Source organism: Platalea leucorodia (assembly GCF_965183815.1).
Source record: "Platalea leucorodia genome assembly, chromosome: 1".
In the NCBI taxonomy this organism is placed as follows: Eukaryota; Metazoa; Chordata; class Aves; order Pelecaniformes; family Threskiornithidae; genus Platalea; species Platalea leucorodia.
Genome location: NC_138823.1, coordinates 145,867,316 through 145,890,155, shown reverse-complemented (window position 1 = coordinate 145,890,155; position 22,840 = coordinate 145,867,316). Strand labels below are relative to the sequence as shown.

Here is a 22,840-nt window from a genome sequence, read left to right as displayed (position 1 = left end):
TGTTGTCATAAGAACTTGCTTTGACCCATTAGAGAATGTGGCTGCTGTGTGCATAAATATGACAGTCTGCAATGTATGCTTTTTGTATTATACAGCAAAGGAAAGTGTCTGCTTTTTTTCTGTGAAGTGGGGGAAGATGTTTGTTTTGACTTTTCTTTGTTTACCCACCATGGGTTTTTTACCTTTTTCAATCTAGTGAACTATATGATGCTGAGTATTTTTTTTTTCTCAGTGCTGGTAGATGAAAGTTGCTCTCATTTCCTTAATTTTAGGTGTTTATGCCTTGACACAGGTATACTTCCTTTAGCTTTTTGTCAAAGTCATATTTATTTTTAAAGTCTCTTTCAACAGCAATAACATTTCAGAAGTGTGTAGTACTACCTTCTGTGGTTAATTAAATGTTCTAAACATGCTGCTGCCTTACAAGCATAACAGCAAATTCACTTTAAATGGTTTTACCGTCGTTGTCCGAATCGAATGGAAAAATTTGAAACAAAATTCTTGATGTTTGTTTTATGCTGATCTGCAAAACTCAGGATGGCCAAGGGAAGCATTTCTTCTTTTGGTTAACACTTGTTTACATTACAGAACAATATCACAATCTGGTAGAAAAAGGACTTGTAATTTTGCCCGACCTGATCAGGATGAGGTGCATTGACATGGCTTAAGTGCTTGTCATCTCCATTCTTTATTATTCAACTGCTATTCTATAAATTATCCTTTCCTCTTCGTGTATTAATTTACCAGTGTTTCATTTGATGGTCTTACCCAAGATCTTCATTCATGATTAGCTGGCATAATTTCTATTGCAGTCTATGTCATGTGTAGCACTAGAAGTATATAAAGTATTTAAAATGGCTTAGATTTTGAGGTATATTTCCAGAGAACATTACACTGAAGTCTAGATTTGTAACTTGTGCAGCTTGCAAGCATATTTACTGTGCAAAGCAGTGTTCTTGCTTGTTTATTAAACATCTAGGCAAACATTTAGGGAATGGAGTTCAGTAAATGGAGCACCAGGCTGGGCTTTGGAGGGCTTGTTTAAGGCCAGGTAGGAGCAGGCCACAGGCAAGCATGAATCTGCTGAATGATTAGAGAAAGTCACTTCATCTCTGCAGCCCTGTTTTCCTTTCCGCAAACTAGGACACTTTAGAGAAGCAGGCCCCTTTGCAGGCAGTTTTAAAGTCTGCTAAGAAAAGGTGGTATGCGAGTGTTACACCCTAATGAATGGACTGCTAATTCCATAGTCGCCATCTGAGGAAAAGACAATTTTATCTGCTGAGTTCTCCCTCCTAAATTTTTAAAATTGAATTATAATGTTAGGAGAACTATCCAAATACTTTGTGCCATGCATGCTGGATAAATAGCTTTTCAATGAGCAGGTCCTGTTTGCATTAATTGGAGGTACTGCTGTTCCAGGTAAAGTAAAGAAGCTTTCCTCTCTCATTATCACTTTCATAATTAAAGGCGCTGAAGGCTTTTGACTGGCTTAGTTTGGGCACTGGTGGACAGCAGTGAGTCATTAGATGTTCATTTACCAGGGAGATGGGCACAATATAAACACCAGAATAAACCAGTGTATTTGAATGAGGAGAAGGGGAGGAAGGAGTACATTAAACTGGTTTTTAGAGGTAATGGAAATAAGTGCAGAAGAAGGCACGGAGAGTAGGGTAAGAGAAGAGGCCACAGGCAGGCATTGGGATCGCAGTTTTGGAACGGAGAGAGATACCAATAAAGAAAACCCTGCAGTCTGCTCTTAATTTCACCTGATGCGATTGAGCATGGCATGCGCCAGTAAGAGGGCAGGGGGAGATCAGTATTATCCTGTGTGTTTAGCAGCGAATACCTATCGCTAATTTAAGAAAAATATTCTTGCCCAGGAGGAAAAGAGGGGTCTAGAAGAGTGCACTGGTGCTCTGGGTGAGGGTGCTTGTCTGTAAATACAGTACGTGTGAGTGATGAATGCAGGAAATGGCTGGGAGTAGGGGGGTGGAATTTTCAGCTTGTTTTTATCATTTGTCTCTCAAAACCCCGTTCATGAGGAATGGTGGTGGGCAGTCATATATAAACTTTAAAGAAGCGCTGGCATTTTTTTCCCTAGCATTTAAAAGGTTATGTGCTGCATTGCGAGACAAATAAATCATGATTCACTGCAACAACAGAGTTGCAGTCAGTTATATAAATTGCCAAGGAAGCACTAAATCTGTCACTTTGTGTATTCTGACCATTTAACAATTGGAATGGTGTTTGGAAAGAAAGCCGAGTAGAAACAAGAATCACATAAAGTGGCAGATGCAATTAGTAAGATCAGTGATGGTGCTTTAAGTTCATTGTATGGTCATCTGAGTGGACCCATGTGTGCCACATAAAAGATTTTCTTAGCAGAGTCAGGAGTGTTAAGAGTGGTATATGGCGCAGAATATTCACAAAGTTGTAGCTAAAATGTGAATAGCCACTCAGAGAATGTAACGAGCTTATCTGTAGATTTGTGGTTTTGATGTGAAAACAAATAGCATGATTTTTAAAACCCAGATTCTAATGTTGACTGTGTTCATTACCCTGCCACCAACACACATGTGCGCACACGTACACGGAGTTCGCTCATGCTTATGCATGTGGGAAGAACAGTGATTTCTAAGGATGCATTTTTAATTACCATCCTCTTTCCAAAACTGAATGTTGGCATCAATGGCTTTTAAGTATACTATTCAATACTGTTCTAGTTTATCAAAGAATTTCCTCAGGTAAAGGAAGACACTGTCAAAACTGCAAAGTTAGGTAGATACTTGAAAAGTGGAAAATTCAAATTCTTTAAAAAAGAAAAAAAAAAACTTGATGGGGCAAGTTGCCATGTTCCTTTTTAAGAAGGGTGAAACATTTTGTAAATTAAATCTGTATGGCAGAATGGCTAAGTAGTTTTTTCACCTCTTTTTTAGTTTTGAACAGCTAAATTATCTTCTGTGGATAAAGGTTTGGCTTTAAATAGAAAGTTCAAGGAATCATGCCTAAAGTCTCAATATTTCCATCACAGGAAGACATTTTAAAATTTAGGCTTTTGAAATGACTCTAGAATTTGTGAATGAATATTATATTACGCAAAGTAGTTGCTGCAGTTGTTTGTTCAAGTTAATATTAATCGAAATAGGAGTTTACTTAGGTAATTATAACAGGCATGTGCAAACATAGGAATCACTTATTTCACAAAAGATATTTCTTTTCTAAATATACTTGACATAAACGCCAAACTTGTCTTATTTCAGTATAAACTGTCGCTGCACTCTACCTGCGTCACAAGACAGCGCTGCTTGCACCTGCAAATACAGGTCTGTGGTGCTTGTTGGAAGCCTGAGCATCCTGGGGCCCTTTGGACACCAGCTCTGAGCACTGGAACAACTAACTGATACCCTGCAATTTTAAAAAAATGACCTGTTTCTACTTTTGGAACTAAGGCAAAGGTGGTGTAAGAAAGTAAGGGGCTCTACTAAACTTCCCAGTGGATAAGTTTTCTAGAACTACTGATGTAGCAGTTATTAGTTAAGGAATAATAGAAAAATGTACATAACGAGATAGGTCACAGACAGATGATTTATGTAAGAAAAGCATCTCTGAAAATTTGTGCATATTCTAATTGTGTTCCTCATTTTAGCCTTATTTTAAGCTAAAAAACAAAAAAAATGAGCAACACCAAAACCCACCACTTTTTACGTGGTTAGGAACAAAGTACTTGATGGGAGTTAAGGCGTATGGGAAGAGAGACAACTCTGCAGTTTCATTATACACAGATGTTTTCTATAGCCCACTATTTAGATAAGCACCACAGGCATTCATTTCCTTACACTGCTGTAATTCTTGCCAAACTTCCCAAGATTCAGATTTGATCTCACATTAGTTTTTAAAATATGCAAGTCCTACTGTCGCTTCTCGGATGACTACAGTGTGTGCGCGTGTAGGCTTTCCTAATGTTGACTGTACTCTGATTATGAGTACCATCAGCATAATAGTGATGTTTCTGTCAGCAAATTCTTCATCTGTTCTCTCAGAGCTGTGCTAGGTAAAAGTACCATAATTAGAGCAAATCTGAGCAAATGTTATATTTGTTGTTGAATTTGGTTCATTTTACATGTTTCATAGTACTTAAGCGGTTTCACTCTTCTGAGTACTTGGCAACCTGTGTTTGAATGGAAATTTCAAAGGTGCGGGGCAAAAGCAATACAGTGAATCCTTTTAGAACTCATACTTTTAACTAGATTTTGGTCTGATAAGGCACCCTTCAAAGAGAGAATGCTCTGTTGAATTCCTGTGTAATTGAGAATCCCAGGGGAGTTCCTGAGGTTGGAAAAAATGTGCAATATATTTCAAAATAAATTGGGATGCTGATCCTCTAAGCCTGTAATACTTCCTGTGCCATTAAAACGTCTTTGATGTTAAACTACTTTGACATCACGTTAATTCCCTTTGTTCCAAAAACCATCTGCCACATAGTGTGTTTCTTGGGTTTCTTCACGGGAACACTTAGCGATGACTGTCGGTTTGCACCTCGAGATCCCAGTCAGCGCTGGACATTTTTACACAGAGCAGTGAAGGAAATGGTATTTCCAGCACAATGTGTCACCTTTCAAAGAAAGAAATGGGTGAATCTTAGCAATACTTGCAGGTCTTCTAGTGAATTGTCTCTCTCTTACTGTAGGAATGTGGGAGAAATTAATTTAATTGAGTTGTAAGTAATTTGAAATAATTTTAGAAAGAATATAGGAAACATGTTGAAGTAATTTCTTGGATTTTTGTCAAAATGCTGTTTCTTCTGCCGTTCCCCTTAGCTACCCACACGACGGCATCAGCCGGGTTGGTTGCCTTGGTACCTGAAGGCTGTGTGTGGTGGAGTTTGGCTGTTGAAACAGCATGATTTGCCATGTGGAAGTACGGGCCATTAGCAGAGTGTGGTTTGGCTAGGAGTGCCTTATGTGCTGCATTGAGTAAGTTCCTGTTTTGTGGCTTTCATCTGTGAATGTTAGTATTATTTACTCTTTCTGCTAGTTGTCCTGCTAAGGTCAGGTTTGTTGTGTGGAGTGACAGTAGAAATTGCCAGGGCTTTCCCCTTGTTCCCAGAGAGTTAACCACTCCTCCTGTCACCTGAATATGGAAATGTGAGTTTGCCCAGCCAGGTTAGGTCTATATTCTGCCTGTACTTAATACCTGAAATGTGGTTTAAGGGAGAAGTTCAGCCTTTCATCCATTCTGGTGTTTTTCCCAGGCTTCATCTTCAGTCCTGTCATATTCTTGAGTGAAAGTCTCCTTGTGCTAGCCTCCCCATTACACTTTGGTATGATTCTGGCTCACCTTTGCTGTGATACTGGAATTTCGTAAAAATATCTCAGGATTAAATTCACTTTGTTTTAAACTCTCTTCTATGAAAAGTTGAGGTGGGACAGTGCTGGAGAGTAAAATCCCCTTCCCATAGAACTGTAATAGTGGTAGCTGAGGCAATACCAGTTTGCCCTGTATCACTTCACCTTTATGTCAAGGGTAAAGAATTCAAGATTTAGTTGGTCTGCTTTTACTTTATTTCAGCTGTGGTCCTTTTGCTAAGGGTTGAAGCAAATGGAGTAGCTATTCTGGGATCACACAATAATCAGTCTTCATTTAACCTGTCAAAGGGAAGAGTGAGAAGAGACTTCTCTGCCGATCCTCACTAACTCCATGAGAAGGAAGCACAGGTCATCTTTCTCCCTTGTGGATGGGCAGAAGCAGCAGCAGTGTTTGAGAACTAAGGCAGCTCAGTTCAGCACTGAAATAAAGAATGCATTTTAACAGTGATAAACCATTTGAACCAGACACCGCTGGCAGAGTCTCCATCTCCTGATGCTTTTCAGACCAGATATTTTGCTGTTTGAAACGCCCTTGTTAAACTCTTCAATTACTGAACTGACACAGAAATCTGCTGTTAGATGTATTCAAGCGAACATTCAAGTTGAGGTCTAATCTCTGAACTCATTATTGGAAATTCTTATTTACATCTAAGAAGCTGTTAGAATAATGTGTGATGTTACAATATCTGCACTCCTGTTTTCTGCCCTGGAAATTAATTGTAAAACTGAGGATGGGCTTAAGCTTCAGTATTTGGCTTTCAGGTTGCTTATTCAGCCTTCTTTTACCCTGGGGCTTCCTATCTAACGCTCACAAGTGAGGCTGCAGACATTCCCGTCTGTGTGGTCAGGAAAGCAGTCAGAGGAAGACTTCCTGCCTTCTTCTGTCTGTTGGATGCTCTGGAGTATCTCTGTGGTTTATTTGTATGTACTGAATCTGACTTCTTGTTATTTGAGACTTGAACCTTTTCCCCTGTTACATAAAACCACCACAAATGCTGTTTTGGGGTTCTCTGAAGCGCTGGTGACTCCAAGTGATACTGTTAGACCTTCTCCGGTACAAGGATGCAGGGGCAAGAGGGCAGAAGTGCTGCTGGGATTAATCTTTTGGAGGCGCTTCAGTCTAAGTTTAGATTTACTAGTTGGTTTAGTGCATAGAAACTCATCAATAAGCAAATGTATATTTTCAACATATGCTATGGAGCTGTAGATTTGTTTATCATACTGAATATTTCTGTGAATATTTCTGCTGGTTCCAGAAAGACTGAGTCACACTTCACTTATGTACAAGAAGTCTTTGCTCCCTGTTGTCTTACTGCTCCTTTATAACTGCTGTTTAAATCTACTCTCTGCTGTTACTAATCCTTCAAAAGTGGTAGAGGTCTTCAAAGCAGAGATGATCTTTTTTATAGGAATGGTACGAGTTATGGATGCAGAGCTTACATGTGCTTAAGATTGGTGTAAAAGTCATTTGCTTTTGATAACACTTTGTGGCATAGAAATCAGTATATATTTTCATTTTTTACATAGATTTAAAGACATTCACAATTAATTGCTTTGATATCATTTTTATGACATAACAGTCATATCTCTTCCACCCCCATGCTTAAACCAATCTCTCTCTCTGTGGGGACAAAGCACATGCCACAAAAGTAATAAAAATGATAAGCCCTGTAGTGTAAAGCAAATCTGAAACAAGCCAGGACAGACATATTTTTACATATAACGTAAGTTTAAATTTAGAGTAGTAGATCGATCCCTTACTTAGCCTTTAATAAAACAGGATTCAAGGGTACTGATATCTAAATAAAGAAATAAAACTAATTTCATTCCTTCTGTCCTTATGTATGGCAGTGAGGGAGTAAGACCTTTGTGTTGTAAAGGGAAAGAATGTTTAAATTGCAGTCTTAAGAGGAATTGCTAAAAGGGATGTGTTACAGCCTGAGGACTCTCCTTGAGGTCAGTGCAGTAGGGTGTAGGCTGGAAGGTGAGTCAGAGTATCAACGGGACGCAGATGTGGAACTCGACAGTATACCGGCTAAAAATGATTTCCATTGATTTTAATGAAGCTCTACTAGGGATGAATTTAAACCGTTACAAAGAAGCGTTGATCTGGTATTTTACAGCTAGGATCATGTTTCTTATGCTGAATGCCAACGTTCACTTCTCAAATGTCAGCGTTGTTTAATTACTTTATTTCACCTTTTAATTTTTGAAAGTATTTAAAGTGTTGCCAAGCGGCATTCGAGTGGAAAGGCAAGTCAGGTTTGTGTTCATTCTGTTTCCTTTTGCTTGTATTGAAATAATGCCTATGTACACTAGTCATACTTACTATACCTTAAGTATACATACATTGGGTAAATATTGTACACTCCATATAGCATAAGTCACGAGAGGCTGAGGGGCTTATAGTTGCCTATAAGGGTGCTTGAAGGCTAGATCTAATGGACAGAAGGAGCCTGGGAAGTCTGGAGACACCCTTGGTCAAAGTGATAGGTAGCATTATCACTGCCTCTGACACTTATTTTCTGCAAACACAACTGCAGGAGGCAATATTTTGTTTGCTTTTATGAGCTCTTTTCTGACCTTTGCAGGCAGTTGAGCAAAATATGAATGTTCACACAAACCACTTTTTATTTCAACAGCACTGAAGGAAAATAACAAGAAACATTGAGTTTTAGATCAAATGCAGGATAAATTTATTGAGGGAGGTGCAGGGAAACTGTAGCTTCCTTTTCCCGTTAATGTCACTCAGGATGGGGTGTGCCCACTGTCACATGAGATGTCGTTTCTCCCCACCCATGGCTGTGGGAGCTCTGAATTTAAGCAGTGATAACTGGTATTTTTAGTCAATGGATGGCATAAGCTAGAATACATGAAAATTAAAAATATGCATACTTTGATTTTATCCTTGAATTTGCAAGGGTTTGTTTTGGTGTACATGTATTTAGTGTAGCTTCTAGGTGGCAGCTAACGACATTTGGGCAGCAGACAGTTTTCAGGTCTGCACACCTTACTAGTTGGGCATAGGAACAAGTTGTTTTTAAGGTGGGTTAAACACAGAAGTTCAGTCACACTGGTCCAATCAAACTTAACGGTTCAGGATCATCTTTAGATACAATGAGTGCTGAGACAGAAAAAAAATGCCAAGATCAGGTATTTCTAAGACCACACAGCTGGCTTCTTTTAGAAGGCTTGTGGTCATTCTGTGCAGGTTATCCATAGCAGTCAGCTGTTACACCTTTAGCTCTGCGCTTCTCTTTTCCAGACTCTGTTCTGTTTTCAGTGTCTGCTCACTGGTAGCAGCATACATCCACTTTCCATTCTTCCTACTTGGAAATCTATGTCTGTTCAAGATAGAAAGCTTAAAAAAAGTATCCTTCAGGCTTAGAAATTAGAAGGTTCTTTAAGCATGTTAGACCTGGGTTCGGGGCTATACAGTTTTGATTATTTATTTATTTATTTATAAGAATAATTTTAGAAGCACTCAAAAATAATTTGAAAAACATCTCTGTGATCTAGGAAGGGGGCTGTGCTGGCAAGTCTTAAGGATAGCCTTCTCCTCCCTTACCAAAGGCATGTGACTGTAATGCATTTCAGTGGAGTTGGTCTCTTTCAGTATGGCAAAATGGCAAGAACCTTAAGTCCCCTATGAAGAAACACAATTTTAGTCTAGTAGTTATGCCAAATTTTAGAGATGATAAATATTTTTTAATAGGCTGATGTACACTGAAAGAACAAACCAGCAATGACCAATGCAATCTCCAACCCTAATATATTTTGTGATTGAATCTTCAGTACTGGATTTTTACTAGAGGCAATTTTGTATTTTGCTTACTAAAAATATCCGAGGGATTTGATGTGATCTGTGTAGCAGAACAGTACATAAATTTCCTAAAGGCCTGGGGATAGCGTTCTGCTGATGCTGCTGTTAGACAATATGCATAAAGGCGCATCTGCCATGGCTCTTTCCCTGGCCCATGGCTCTAGTGCTGCAGGGATGGAACAACAGCATTTCTTAGCACAGTGCTGCTGTAAAAAACCTTCTAGGCAAGCAGACTGTTGGTGGGGGGACAGGGACGCATCTGTAAGGTGTCCAGTTGCACAGCACTCCTGCAGTGAGCCTGGTACCAGGGCCATTGCTTCAGGCAGGTTTGATCATCTCTTCCACGCTGCTGGGTTCATCTTGGTGCACTGGGGCAGAAGATTCAGGCAGGGCTCCCATGTGTTTGGTCACCCTGGCACGTACTGGTCCTGAGATGTTACTGAGACTTTGGCCTTGTGCTTGGGACTCCTGGATGTCCTGCAGCCGGACCAGAATTAGGTATGCCCTTGATTCACACAGGGTTTAGTTGTAAGGGCAAAACGGACACCAGGATATGGCCCCAAGCAATAAATGCTTATGCAGGAGTGACACGTTTTCATCCTGTCTCAGTTTTAATTATACGGCTTCTTTGTTCTCAAGTGGCTTTTCCTTATGGCAGGAGTGCTAGACTTTGTTTCCTCCCTAGTGCTGCTAAGGCAGGGCAGGCTCTCCGTGACTTCTTACCCTGCTTAATTTTCTGCCCATTTGTGTCCTTCATTTCCAGACGGAGATTTCGGTATTGAACAGGGAGGAGTTTAAGGCATTGGGTGCCCCCTCCGTTACTCCCCTGCGGAGCAGCACCCGCTCTCTGCCTGGCGCTTGCAGTGCGGACAGACGGGTTGTTCCTCTTCGCACTACAACACTTCATGAAATTCCTTAATTAAAACCCCGGGCTGTGAGGTGGCAGCTGACCTCTCGCTTCAGCTGTAGGCAGCCTGTGGGATGGGCAGGGAGGGGGTGAATATCAGTGCAGATTATGGACTTTTGGGTACCCCAGTTTTCTCTGTAACCAGACTAATTTTACCCTTAGGGCCTCCACCCGCCCCTTCCTTCTGAAGGTAAAAAGTAATATCTTTACCTGCTCCCCCGTATGTTTTGGGGAAAAACAGAAGGTGGAGGAAAATGAAGTGATTACTTTATTAGCATGGAGACCTACAGTTCATTTTGCTTGAGTCCTCTTTTTGCTGTAAGATTTCTTTGGCGTTAGTAGCATAGTATTTATTACAATTAATTACGTTTAAATGGGCCATGTGGTATTTGGAATGGAAGTGAGCACACTACGCTGCGGGGATGGAAAAATATGGCAGCATCCCCTGGGCGGTAAATTTCTGACACAGCTCGGGACGAGAGGTTTCAGCTGTGAGACCCTGCCTATTGAGATTTTTGGGAATGTGTGACTTATTCCTGCAAGCAACATTGAATTTGACCCACGATGAGGCCAAGCTTGCCTCCCCAAATTTAACTATTTTTATTAGTTGTACACAGATTGATCATTTTACCTTGATGCAGTACTTGCAGAGCTGTAATTAAAAGTGAGTGCTTACAGCATTGGTAGTTTTGGAGAGCAATGTGTGTGGTTTTTTGCAGGTAATAAAATGGAAAATCCAATTTGCAATTGTAAAGCAAGCCCCTGAGTGATACATGATCTTCATAGCGGCCCCGGTCAGAGGGTTACGGCTAATCACAGCGCTGGCTTGCGTCCCTGGTGGCCTGTGCCTGAAAGCCGAATAGCGAGCAGCGTGAGCCTGCACCTTGAGCCAGCATAGATTTAGACACACCAGTTTCTAGCTTATTAGGTCCTCTTTGTCACAGTACTTAATCCTGCTTCCTGATCCTTGTTAGAACAGGGCTGCCGAGTCCCTTAATAAAGGAGATGGGTGCGAGGCTCCTAACGAGGCGCAGTGAAGCGTGAGGCAGTGAGGGCAATTGCCGCCTGACTGACAGAGGGGTGAAATGCTCCCTGCCTGTTGTGATTTCCAAAGAACAGGCCTCAGACAGCTGACAGATGAGCTTGCTGAGGTAATGGTAACTTGTTGATAGGCCGATATGAGATGCGTGACATCTTTTCACAGGGTGTAATGGTCTGTCTTTACTCTAATTGTGTTAACCCTTTTCACAGAGAGAAACACGTCAAGGACTAGCTGTAACGTAGAACATGCACCGAAATGGCCAGCAAGCACACAGCTTGCAGCAGCTCCTGTAGCATGCATGTGTGTTCATGCTACTTAGATGAGTGCCTTTTGAAAAACTAGTACATCAGGCTGATTTCAGATTTCTCTGACAGCTTGGCTCAGTCAGTCTTCAAAACCTTGTCATTTTTTTTTTTTGCTTTGTTTCCCATAGTTAAAGATTATTTTATTTTTTTTGTTACTTTAGATTTGGGGGGGAGGGTAGGCCTCTCTTCATCATAAAATTTACAAAAATAAATTTTAAATGGTAGCACAGATTTCTTAATTTAAAGAACACAAGAAAATATTTCAATGACTAGATGTCCTGGAATTCAGCCTGTTGTATCCATAGTCATGAGGAGTTTCAGTAGAGCATGTACTGTTTTGGTTTTGGGTGCTAAACATTTGCAGAACAAACCAACCTACCAACCCCAAGCAAATGCCTAAAATGTCTCTTAAGTCTCCCTGTCAACAGAATAGGTGAAACTGGCATGTTGCAAGAATGACATTTTTGTTTGTTTTTCTCAGTATAGAGAACTATAACCACAGATCAGTGGTAGGATCTCGGTACAAACAACACGTTGGGCACTGGGAGGGCAAAAAGCCTGTTGGGCATCGCTTGCTGACATTATGCTTGGAGCAGCGATCAAGAAATGCTTTGCAGTGCTAAGCTTCAGCAGAGTAAATTCCTACCGCAGCGTCATTCTCCTTTCATACCTGCAAGCCATGGTGGAGAGGGATACTTTGCCGAATTGTCCCATAGGCCTGAAGATTATATTTAATGGTAGAGTCATGCGAGACTTTTAATGCTGCAACAGAGCTAGGAGGTTCGGAGTTAGGAATCAGGGAGCCCCAAGTTCTACTGCGGTTGTTGTGCCCAGGCTGAGTGAATCTGCTCGCCTGCAGAAGGACACCTCAACACCTATGTGCTATTAAGCCCTGCTTAAAACTAATTTGATGAATAAATAATATATGCAGTGGGCCGAGTTCAATCTGTTGTGCAATATGTAGTAGCACTGTGAAATGAATAGAGCGGAACTGCATCCATCATGGTGGGAACTACCATGTCCTCCTTTTCCTCTCCGCTAAGACTGAAATATTTGCTTTTATTATGGTTGTACTCTTTGAAATGAATGAAATGTTTTATATTCACAGCAAGATATTTCTTCCAAATTTTTCATATTTCAAATTTTTTTCCTATTCTGTTTTGTTTAATCGCTTTCAGGTAATTTGGATTTGACTGGTCAAAAGCAAGTCTTCAAAGCAGAGAACAATCCTTGGGTTACCCCGATTGCTGATCAGTTCCAGCTGGGAGTATCTCATGTTTTTGAATACATTCGTTCAGAAACATATAAATAGTAAGTATACTGTAGATGTGGTGTTTTTTTTTTTCCTGTAGTGTGTTTGGCAAAGTCTTATCAGCTACACCCTTCTTTCACAATCCATGCAGTAGCTTGGTATTCAGGGCAAATACACAAACCTGTACATTTATATTAAGGAATTTTATTGACGAGAAGGTAAATATATGTGATTTAGACATATTAGGAAAACGGAAAGACTTTGATATTGTCCTGCATTTCTTGTTCATTTCTAAGAGCTATTAACATGAAAGATGTGAAAGAGCAAGCATTACAAGCCTTTGAGAAGTACTAATTTTAAGTATGTACAGTAAGGTTTTATAGATTGAAATAGGTATTTGTTAACGTTTTTGGATGCAGGTTGTTACGTTCTGAAAGAGACGTCCAGAATTCAAAGTTTTTTTTGATCTGGACCAATTTATAAAAGTCTACAACCCTGGTAATTCAAATACAGATACTAGTATTTTCTTCAACAGTGTAACTGGAAAAAAAAAAACCTCATGCTGGGACTTCTCTATTTTAATTCAAAATTCCATGTACAAATGCTAAGTATTTGTTTAGGAAATAATGTCTTTAATCATTCGCTGAATTTAAATATTTCTTCTCAGTAAAAATTTCTGTGTTACCAGTCCACAGTAAACGGGGAGTTATTTTTATGTGTCTGACAACAACCTTGATGCTGTCTGTCTTCTTAGAAGCAATAGGTAGTAAAACACACAGTACAACGTCTAGGTTGGAAAGTTAGTTTTTGCATTTCCCCTTTATTTAAAAAATATATTTTAATAATCTAGAAGCATTTCTGTCAATTTTTTAATATGGTAGCTATCTGAACTCAATTACCAAAGGAGAGTATTCACAAGTGAAGGTTTTGGGATTCCAATTACGTAACTGAGATGCAAATTTCTATATGAAACTAAATGATCCAGCAATGGTTTTTGTAGGCTGCTCTTCATTTACAGGATTTAAGTGAAAAGGATCACAGATGGGAGAGTGGTTACAAAAATTGTGTGTCTCAGAAGTGTCCTGATATTTATGTGGTAATATGTGTTCTCAAGATAGATTTATTCATAGATTTAAGTAGGCTGCAACACCCTTCTTCCAGTAGTACTCTGTACTACAGACATGGTGTAGGAAAACAGCTGTCTATCTCCTTAGACCATCCCTTCACCATTGCGTAGCTGCATCTAGATTTCTTGATAATGTTTTGTGATTTTTTTTTTTTTATTGCCAATTTTATAGTTCTGTTTGAGCAATGTAGATTAGGGACCCTTATGCAGTTCTCACAGGGACAGCTCTGGGCATCATGAGGACAGCAAAGTTTCAAGAACTGAACTACAGTTTTGAGGATTTGACCCATATTCAGTCTGGGGGGGTTGGGGAGCTGTTGTTATGTATCTATTTATAACTGTGGATATATTAAACTGCTCTGGCAACTTTCCTTGTGCAATCAAAATTGATATAAAAGGCTCTGTAATTCATCACTTGCCTCAACTATTGCTCTTTGTTTTAAATTAGCCATATTATGTTTGCTGTCTTGTTCTTTGCTGAGGTGTAACAGTGTCTTATTGGCTAATGGGCTGATTTTGATTTTGTCCACAGTAAATATTTGAAGCCTGTATAGTTAACAGTGTAAGCAAAATCAGATTCTACCCATTAATGGGGGGGGGGGGGGATAAAATTAAAGAATCTTTCCATGGCTCGTTCATGGCTTCTATTTTGATCTCAGAAGATTATTCAGTTAAAATGTCATTATTTTCAAATATTAGTGATGAAAACCTCATGCATGCAGACGTTAACAATTAGATGTCATTTTTTTGTATTCAGCATATAACCATTTTATATTTAAACCATAAATTAAAAATATCTGCATAATTTTGTTAGAATCCCAGTAGCAACTTCTTTTGGTTCTTGGTTGTACTTGTTTCACATGCTATAAAGAGAGTTTGTGGATTTTTCTGCTGAAAAAGATTGTTCTTTTTATTTTCAGTTTCCCTTAATATGTGATCTGAAAATTACTTGGATGCCACCTGCTACAGACATTTTTCTGTTTGCATTTGATTTTAGGTGTTAAAACTCATAAGCAATGGCATAATCTAGTTAACAGGTCTAGTAGCATTATTGTGCGCAAAAGCAAATAAGCTGTGAACACAGAAGAAATGAAAACTCCTTTTTGTCATGAAATTTTGATCTTTTCCCGCTAACAACTGTACACCACCTTCAACTTCCTTTTTCTTTCAGAGCCTATGTCCAGGTACTGTGTCTTTTTTCTCATTAAGTGAATCACAAGGTTGAGATGTGAATGTAGTAATTTTCTCTGTAGATATCTAACTAAGCAAAATTGAGCTCTTGGCAGGTTTTTTGATCATTCAACCAAAAGAAAAATTTAAAAATTAACTTGCAACATTTGGTAGACCCAGGCAGCTTAACTTTTACTCTGAGACAAAGCAGTACAGTTAAAGGGATGATTGGATAGAATGCTGTTTAGATAACCTCACTTGCAACACTGAGAAGAGAGAACAGCTCACATATCTTAGCAGCTGACAATCAGGTCAGTAAGTTTACTTTCAGGTACTTTCATAAACCAGGAGCTATGCATCTATGTGGTAGATGGATTTTGAGCTCCAGAGATGGTAATTGTCTCCCTATGCCCATTGCTTTTGCTGGCTGATTGGAAATATTGATTTTACTTTGTTTACAAGTCTAACATTGTCTGTACTAGCTAAGACAGAGAGGCTATGCTCATACAATCACAAGTGCCAAGTTTCAGGGGCTTAGCAAGTTACGTTTCACTAAGTGGGTTTATGCTAATACAGTTTATTTTGTGTTTGCAATGACTAGAACATCATATTTACTCAGTTGCTGTTATCTCAGCCAGAAAGTGGTAACTCAGTAAGTCTTGGCAACGCGCTCACTTGCAGTCACACTACTAAACCTTGAGGTTTCCACTGATGGCTGGCACAAGCCATAACTGTGCGCTGCAGTCAATATTGGAGATTTCCATTCAGATTCTGTGAGGTTGCGCTTGTGAAGCAACTACCACATAGATCACAAACCTCTTCTTTTCTTTGTGAAGTGTACTGGCTGTTTCAAGCATATCTAGTGAAAAATTACACCCCATTTTTAGCCTTGTCTTAGGATATTCATGCTCTAGTGATTAATTGGTAAGTAGGGATGACACCCATGAGGGATGACTGTCTAAAGATAAAATGTCATTTGTCTCACATACTTTTTACATCTTCACACTCCTGTTTTACATGACACCTAGCACAAAGTATAAAACTGGAATTACACTTTACTTCAGAACCGTGTTAGCCAGTAGGACCCTCAGATCAGCTCTTCTTACTTTGTAGCTTCTTTCATTTCCTTTAATTTCCTTACCTTTCATGAGAAATGATGCCAGGTGATTTTTTCAACCCTCATTTTTCAAGGAAGACTTGTGCTGACAAAAAGATGGGCCATATATTGTGGCAGAAAATGTGTGTGGAGGGGCTCTTAATTCTTAACAGGAAATTCAGCAGCTCTTGGCACTTTGCTAGCTTTTGTTGGCTAAAATATGCCCACTGCACATATCATCCTGTGACAGCATCATTTGGAAATAGGTCAGTTTGCCAAGTATATAATGATTCTTAATCTCTGACTGCCGTGCTAACTTTCTGAAAGTTAAGTTAGTAAGCTGAATTTTGGCTTTGATTCTATATATGCTCAGGATCTGCCATTTAACTCCCTGCGTGGTGTTGCGACAGTGTTGAAAAACAGTTGAAGAACTTGCTCAAACAGTAAAGGGTAATGGCAACCTCATCTCCTCAAAAGGCTTAACTACATGTTTTATTTTTTATTCATGCCTTTAGTCAACTTTCAAAGTGACCTTTATGTTGTAAGCATATTCTCAGAGGATCTTCTCTGTCTAGGGTACTGACAAAGAGATGATGGATTGTATGATTTAGTGGTTACGGTGTACTTAGACAAGTGCAGACAGACATGGATGTTTGAAAGAAAACAGTGAGTTAAGCTCCTATGAAGAACTGAAATCCTGTGATGCTCGTCAGGATCAGTGTAAGATAATTAGTGATTTGATTAACAGGTAAAGCTGAGACATGCAGTTGGTACCAGTGGGTGGGCTTGGTTGCTGACATTTACAGCAAAGTTAATCCAGAAAGCTGCTCTTTGGGTACATTTCTGGCATTAATCATGTGCTTTTGATCAATCTTCATGTGAAACTCGCTCTTTGCCTGTTTGTTCTTGTAACAGAAAGGGTAGTGATTTTGGTTTTGTCACAGCAGAGTCTATTGCAGTCATCATCATCTGATAGTGTAATCTCAGCTAAAACAAAATAATTTAGTAGGTCCTGAGTGCTTAGAATAGCATTCAGACTTCTAGCATTTTTAAGCTGCTGTTGAACCCAGAAATCACCTTTTAACACTTTATTTAATGATTGTTGTCTCCCTGTTTGACCTCCTTATTCCAGTGCAGCAGAATTACGATAGAACAGTCACCATTTGTTAAGTTTCTAGAAAGCAGGTTTTCCCCTCGAGGCAGTCAGTTTGGAGTCAAGAGGCTGGACAAGATGTTTTGCGAAATGAAGTAAGTTGCACTTTTCACATTTCCATCAGGAAAGGTGGTAGAAGAGCAAGCCATTTTAAAGACTGACACATTAACTCTTAGCAGAGGAAATGGTTTGACAAGTGCTGTGCTGAGCATGTATCACTCAGCAGCATTGGAACATAGGTTTCCCTGGGCAGGCTGCTCTGTGCTAAGCATTGTAATTGAAAACCTCATTTTATCGGCAGTAACAGTCTGGAAAAATCCACTCTTGATTCAGTCCTCTATTTAGAGACAATTGCACCAGCTTTCTTCTTGAGAATGAGTTGTTGTACTGGACCCCCACTATTATGTAGCAGCTACTTCCAGGGCAGCAGACACAGGTCATGAAGTAAGAGATTTTTCTGGGTTATATTAATGGAAGAGTATTTCAGCATTTATTTTTAAGAACTAGAGGAGACTGGCAAGATACTCAGAGTAATGCACTAGAATACAAATAGTATCCTGAAATAACTCCTGTTCTTATTCCACAGTTGTTAAGCCTATAAAATTTCAGCTGCATGATTGTTGCTGTCCAAGATGTAAAGATGATGATCAGTAAAACCACCCATCACGGAGTGGAAAAGAGGTCAAACAAGTAAAAAATCCGTGTGTTGGTGGCTGGGAAGCATGCTGAGGAAGTGGGAATCACCAGCAGTTGAGGTGGAGGCATCAGCAGGTTGAACTGATAGGAGGAGAGATTGTCCTGGAATGGTGTTACTTGTGCAGCACAGTCTTGGACCTGCAAGAATTTAATTTTTTTATGTTAGCACAAAAAACAGGAGTATTTAAGTGATGTTTGCTGATGACACAAAGCTAGCAGCACCGAAGAGAATCAGCACGCCACATGGGAAGAATTAGCAAATGAAGAGGAAGGCTTGGGTATATTAGTTACGGGTTTTCTGTGAGCCGCCAGTGTGATATGCGGGAGTGAGGGGAAGAGAAGCACGATCTCCAGAGCTGGGCTAAGAGAGTGGAAATTTTCCAGTACAGAAAAGGAAATATTATGCAGTTCTGGTCGTCAAGTTCATGAAAGATGAATTCAGGCAAGAACAGGCAAAGTGAGGAAGGGTAATAGTATGATAAAAGGAATGAAGAGCCAAGAGATTTAAAAGGTATTTGGTTTATTTAGCAAAGCGAAGACTGATAACAGAGATCATTGCTGTCATTGGGAAGGAGAGGGGGAGGAAGAGACCTTATTTAAGGCATTAAAAAAACGGTGGACCTGAGAGCAAATATAAATAAGCTGGTCTGATATATATTTGAAGGAAGGTCTCTAATTATTCAGGGAGCAAAGTAATAACCTTCTGATAGAAATAGCCTTCTGACAGAGGAAATGAAGGCCAAAATCTTGTTTGTTTCAAAGTGAGCACTGATCAATTTGAGCAGGAGTCTGTGACATGATTGCTTATGGCAGAGGACGGCATGTCTGTGATGCAGGCAGACCTTTGTGCTCCCGTATTCATGTCTCCTGATTTTCTCTATATGTTTAGACAACTGAACAGTGCAATTGACATTAAGCTAAGGGAGACAAAGCTCTGTTGTCTGTTAATATAAGTAAGACAAAAGATTATTTTGCATATTTCTGCATTTAATGACTTCTTTAAATAAACGTGCATGGCAGGTTTGTGCAATAGTTTAAAAGGACTAAAATTATTTAATAACCTAATAATTACTTGTTATTATATAAATTATATATTCATCAGGAAAAATTCATTTGAGTTTATAAAAATCTTCATAATATTCCTTTCTCCACTTAGATTGAAGAGATAGATAGAGAGAATGCTTCTCTTTGGCTGTCTCTAAGTAAAATTAAATAAATTCTTGTATTATCCAGTCATTATCTAATCTTGTAACAATACCAGAAGGAACCAAATTGAACACAGTATGATCTCAGGAGTAATTTCTAATGGTGACTATTCAGGACTCTCTGGGGGAAATAAAGACCATAGATAGGAACACAGATCAATTGCTTTAAATGTCTAATGTAGATTTTGCATCAAAGGAGTACGGTTAGATGCCTCAGCTGTTTGTATGATGCACAGAGGTTAATGAAGATTTAAAGAACTTGGATAGTGTGAGTCTACCCTGCCTTGCTAAGAAAAATAGGCCATAATAAATGCTATTTTCCTTCTTTATTTTTCTTTTCTTTTGTCACTAGTATTCTTTGGTCGTTTGTGGAGTAGAAGGCTTCATGCACTAGTTTTCTCTTAGGCTCACCTCTACAAATACTTATACTTCTAGAACAGGTATTCTCGTTGTTCCTAGAGGGATTGCTCTTGTGCATGTGCTCGTAGGATGAACCTTCAGTAAGTACTTCATTTCCCTTCTCATTTGCACAGTGTGGTTGTCCTGGGCGCCGTACAAAAAATAAGGTGGTGTTTTGTGTCCAACAGTCCATTGCTGGAGCTCACTTCTGTATTTCAGTGACTTTTTAGCCTGGCATCTTTACCATCTGGCCCCTGATGTGGATACACCATCTGTGCCAGTGGTAGCTGTGACCTCGTGTATTTTAGGGTGGTTTCAAAGACTGGGTAAAGATAGTGGAAAAGAGATGACCTCAGTGATCTGCCTTAGGTGAGATTCTCTGAGATGTTGCGTCTCCTGGGAAGATGAACTCACGGCAAATTAAGCTTCCCTCGAAGGATGGCAGGAAGCAAGATCCATCATAGCTAAGAAATAAACAAGTGTTAACAATCCTGGTTCACACATTTCGATCACGTACCAGTAAAAAATTTTAATTAACCAATAAAAATCTTTTATCAACCTGATGTGGGGAAATATAAAAATGTCATTTACATTTGGTTCTGTTGTATCAAAGGCATGGTACTGTATATTTTATATGAAAACACTGATTCGTATTCCAACCAAATGTTGTATTTATTGGCTGTATTTTAAAAATTGATAAATATATTAGTACATTATTTCCAACAGAGAAAATAGATGACTCAGAGTCCTGACATCTTTAGACAACATTTACATGCAAATCTGTAACTCTTCCCTAAAGAAGAGCAAACTGGAACCCATGTTGAAAGATAAACAGGAAAAACAGTATCTCTGTATATTTGTGTTTATATATTACTAAGATGGATATGTAATAAAAACAAAGCTATCACTGATGTATCTGACAGATGTAGATACTGCACATATAAATACTGGTCTAACTACTGATATTACCATTCCCTTTGATGTGAACTTTCATGTAAAGTTTAGAATATTGTGCAGTAATCCATTTACCATGTCCAGGATGATAACCCAGGGCTTAAGTCACTGGGGCAGATGTCTAGGGCTGTGTTAGAAGCAGAATTGGAATGAAGAAGTGAGGAAAGTGCAGAAGCTGAGGACTTGATGAAACCAAAGGCAGGGATCCAGTGACAGTAGGATACAGGATTTGAGTACGGAAACAAGACAAAGTTGCATCTAACTATAGGGCAAGGCAGGATCAGTAGCTGAGTTAAAAATCCGTGGTAATTATGGTAAAATCCAAAATGAGAAACAGGTAGGGATGTATCAAAGAAACTGGTAAGAAACAGAATCGAGGACCTGGCCTAGAGGACAGGTTGGGGTCTAAGCAAGCAAGCAAAGTGTGAGATGTGCAACTGCAGGCAAGTGGCACCCTGAGCAGGAAAAATGATGGGTGGGGCTGAATAAAGCACGCGCAGTGGGAAAGAGGGCCGATCCAAAGTGGGATCTATCTTGTTAGGCTCTTAGTCATCAGAGAGACTGGTTATGGCGATCTGATTATGATAAATCCTAGAAACTAAATGGAGCCTTTTCTGAACTACAGTAGTCAGATTATTAGTAATGATGAAGGACGGAGAGTCGTGTTCTGTTACGCTTCTATTCTATGTTCAGTGCAAGCAGGATGATCTTTTGGGGAAGATGAGTTGTTTCTCAATCCACTAAGTAGAAGCCTGACCAACATTTTGTTGTGAGAAACAGTTTTAAACCTCCGGGCCTGTGGACGTGCACTCAGAAGGTTTAGGAGACTTGATTGACAGAATCTGGACTTACCAAAGTTCAGTCTTCATTAAATTGTGGTGTCAGGGAAATACCAAAAAGTGACAGTAGGGCTAGTATCCTTCCAACATCAAGGAAGGTGAATAGACCAAACTGGGTTATTATGACCTAGTTTACTCTGGCATCAATTTTGGGTTAAATAGAGAAGAAGAGACATGGGATACTACTAGTAAAGATTTAAAGAATATAACTGTAGTATGAATATAATTAATACAATTAAGGCATGAATATGATTGAGAACTATTTCCTGAAGAAACATTATAAATTTCATTGGTCAAGGCAACCCTTTAGCTACATAGAATTTTGTGAAGCATTTAGTTTGTACAGCTGCACAACATTCTCATTAGAGAACGAGCACTGTATAATTTCAATAAAACACTAAGAGGAATTAACAACTGTCTGGTAGGTCTTGGGAGATAATTACAAACAAGGACATTTCTGGTGAGCTCCACAGAGATCTGACCTGGAACCATTCGATATTCTCAGGTATCTGGAAGCAAATATACAGTCATCTCTGATTAAAAATTGTAGATGACCTGGAAGTTGATGAAAGACAACAGTGAAAATACGGGCTGTCCTGGATCACTTAATAAACTGTGCCTGTGCGTAGTGTATTTTAAAGCAGCTCAAAGAAGAGTTGTGTATCTGTGAATAAGGTATGCAGGATATACCACGTGTTGTGGTTATGATTACAGGAGGAGATAAAAAGGAGTGAATACTGCTTTCCAGAAAGCAGTTGGCTCTGAAAAGTGTTTTAAGAGATGTAATATAACTGAAACGCTCTGTCGGCTTACAGTTCAATGCTACATCTGAAAGGCTTAAAAGAAGCCTTGGGTTAGTGAATACAGGGATAGGAACTTACTACTCTCAACATCAGCTGAGGCTGATACTGAATTCAGTTCTGGTGTCAGTAGTTTTAAAGGGATGTTAAAAATGTGTTTAGATACAGACACCTCAATGTTATTTGAGAGCAAAAGTCAAGCAGATTAAGAAAAAAAAGCAAGGTACAACCTTGTAAAAGGATGGTTATTAGGGCAAGCTGCCAGGGAAAGTAGCAGATTCATTTTCTCTTACTGTCCTCTGATTGCTTCGGGATACTTTCTGGGAAAATATGCGTTAGAGCAACATCTCGGTATGAAAGTTACTGTATGAACTATGATGGCTTTTAATACATTATGCCTAGTATACAAAGATGATGTTCTATTGTCTGATTTTAGACTTTACCAAACCTGCCCCAATTTTAAGGCCTCATATCCAACAGTGTGCTCTGCTGCTCTAGCTGCTGTGGGTACGGTGGGTCCAGCTCTTCACCTCCAATGTATTCAAGGGCTTTTTTCAACATTTCTGGGTAGTGCTGTTGCTAACTAAAGGCAGTGTGCCCAAAATGCAAGCAATTAAGAAACTTGACTGATGGTCTCTGAAGGTGCCTCACCTAATTTTTTTTTTGTGAGGATATTGCAGAGAACGGAATTCGGGCTTCACAGTGGG

At 39.3% G+C, this 22,840-nt stretch overlaps 1 protein-coding gene across 2 annotated transcripts in view; it reads left to right on the top strand.

Annotated features, from left to right (window-relative positions):
- Window positions 1-22,840, top strand: part of RSU1 (Ras suppressor protein 1) — a 109,837-nt gene that overhangs the window by 33,330 nt on the left and 53,667 nt on the right. For both annotated transcript variants that reach the window (XM_082310574.1, XM_082310573.1), the window contains one exon: window positions 12,622-12,754. In XM_082310574.1, the coding sequence (XP_082166700.1) occupies window positions 12,622-12,754 (133 nt within the window). The remainder of the gene's footprint in view (window positions 1-12,621; window positions 12,755-22,840) is intronic.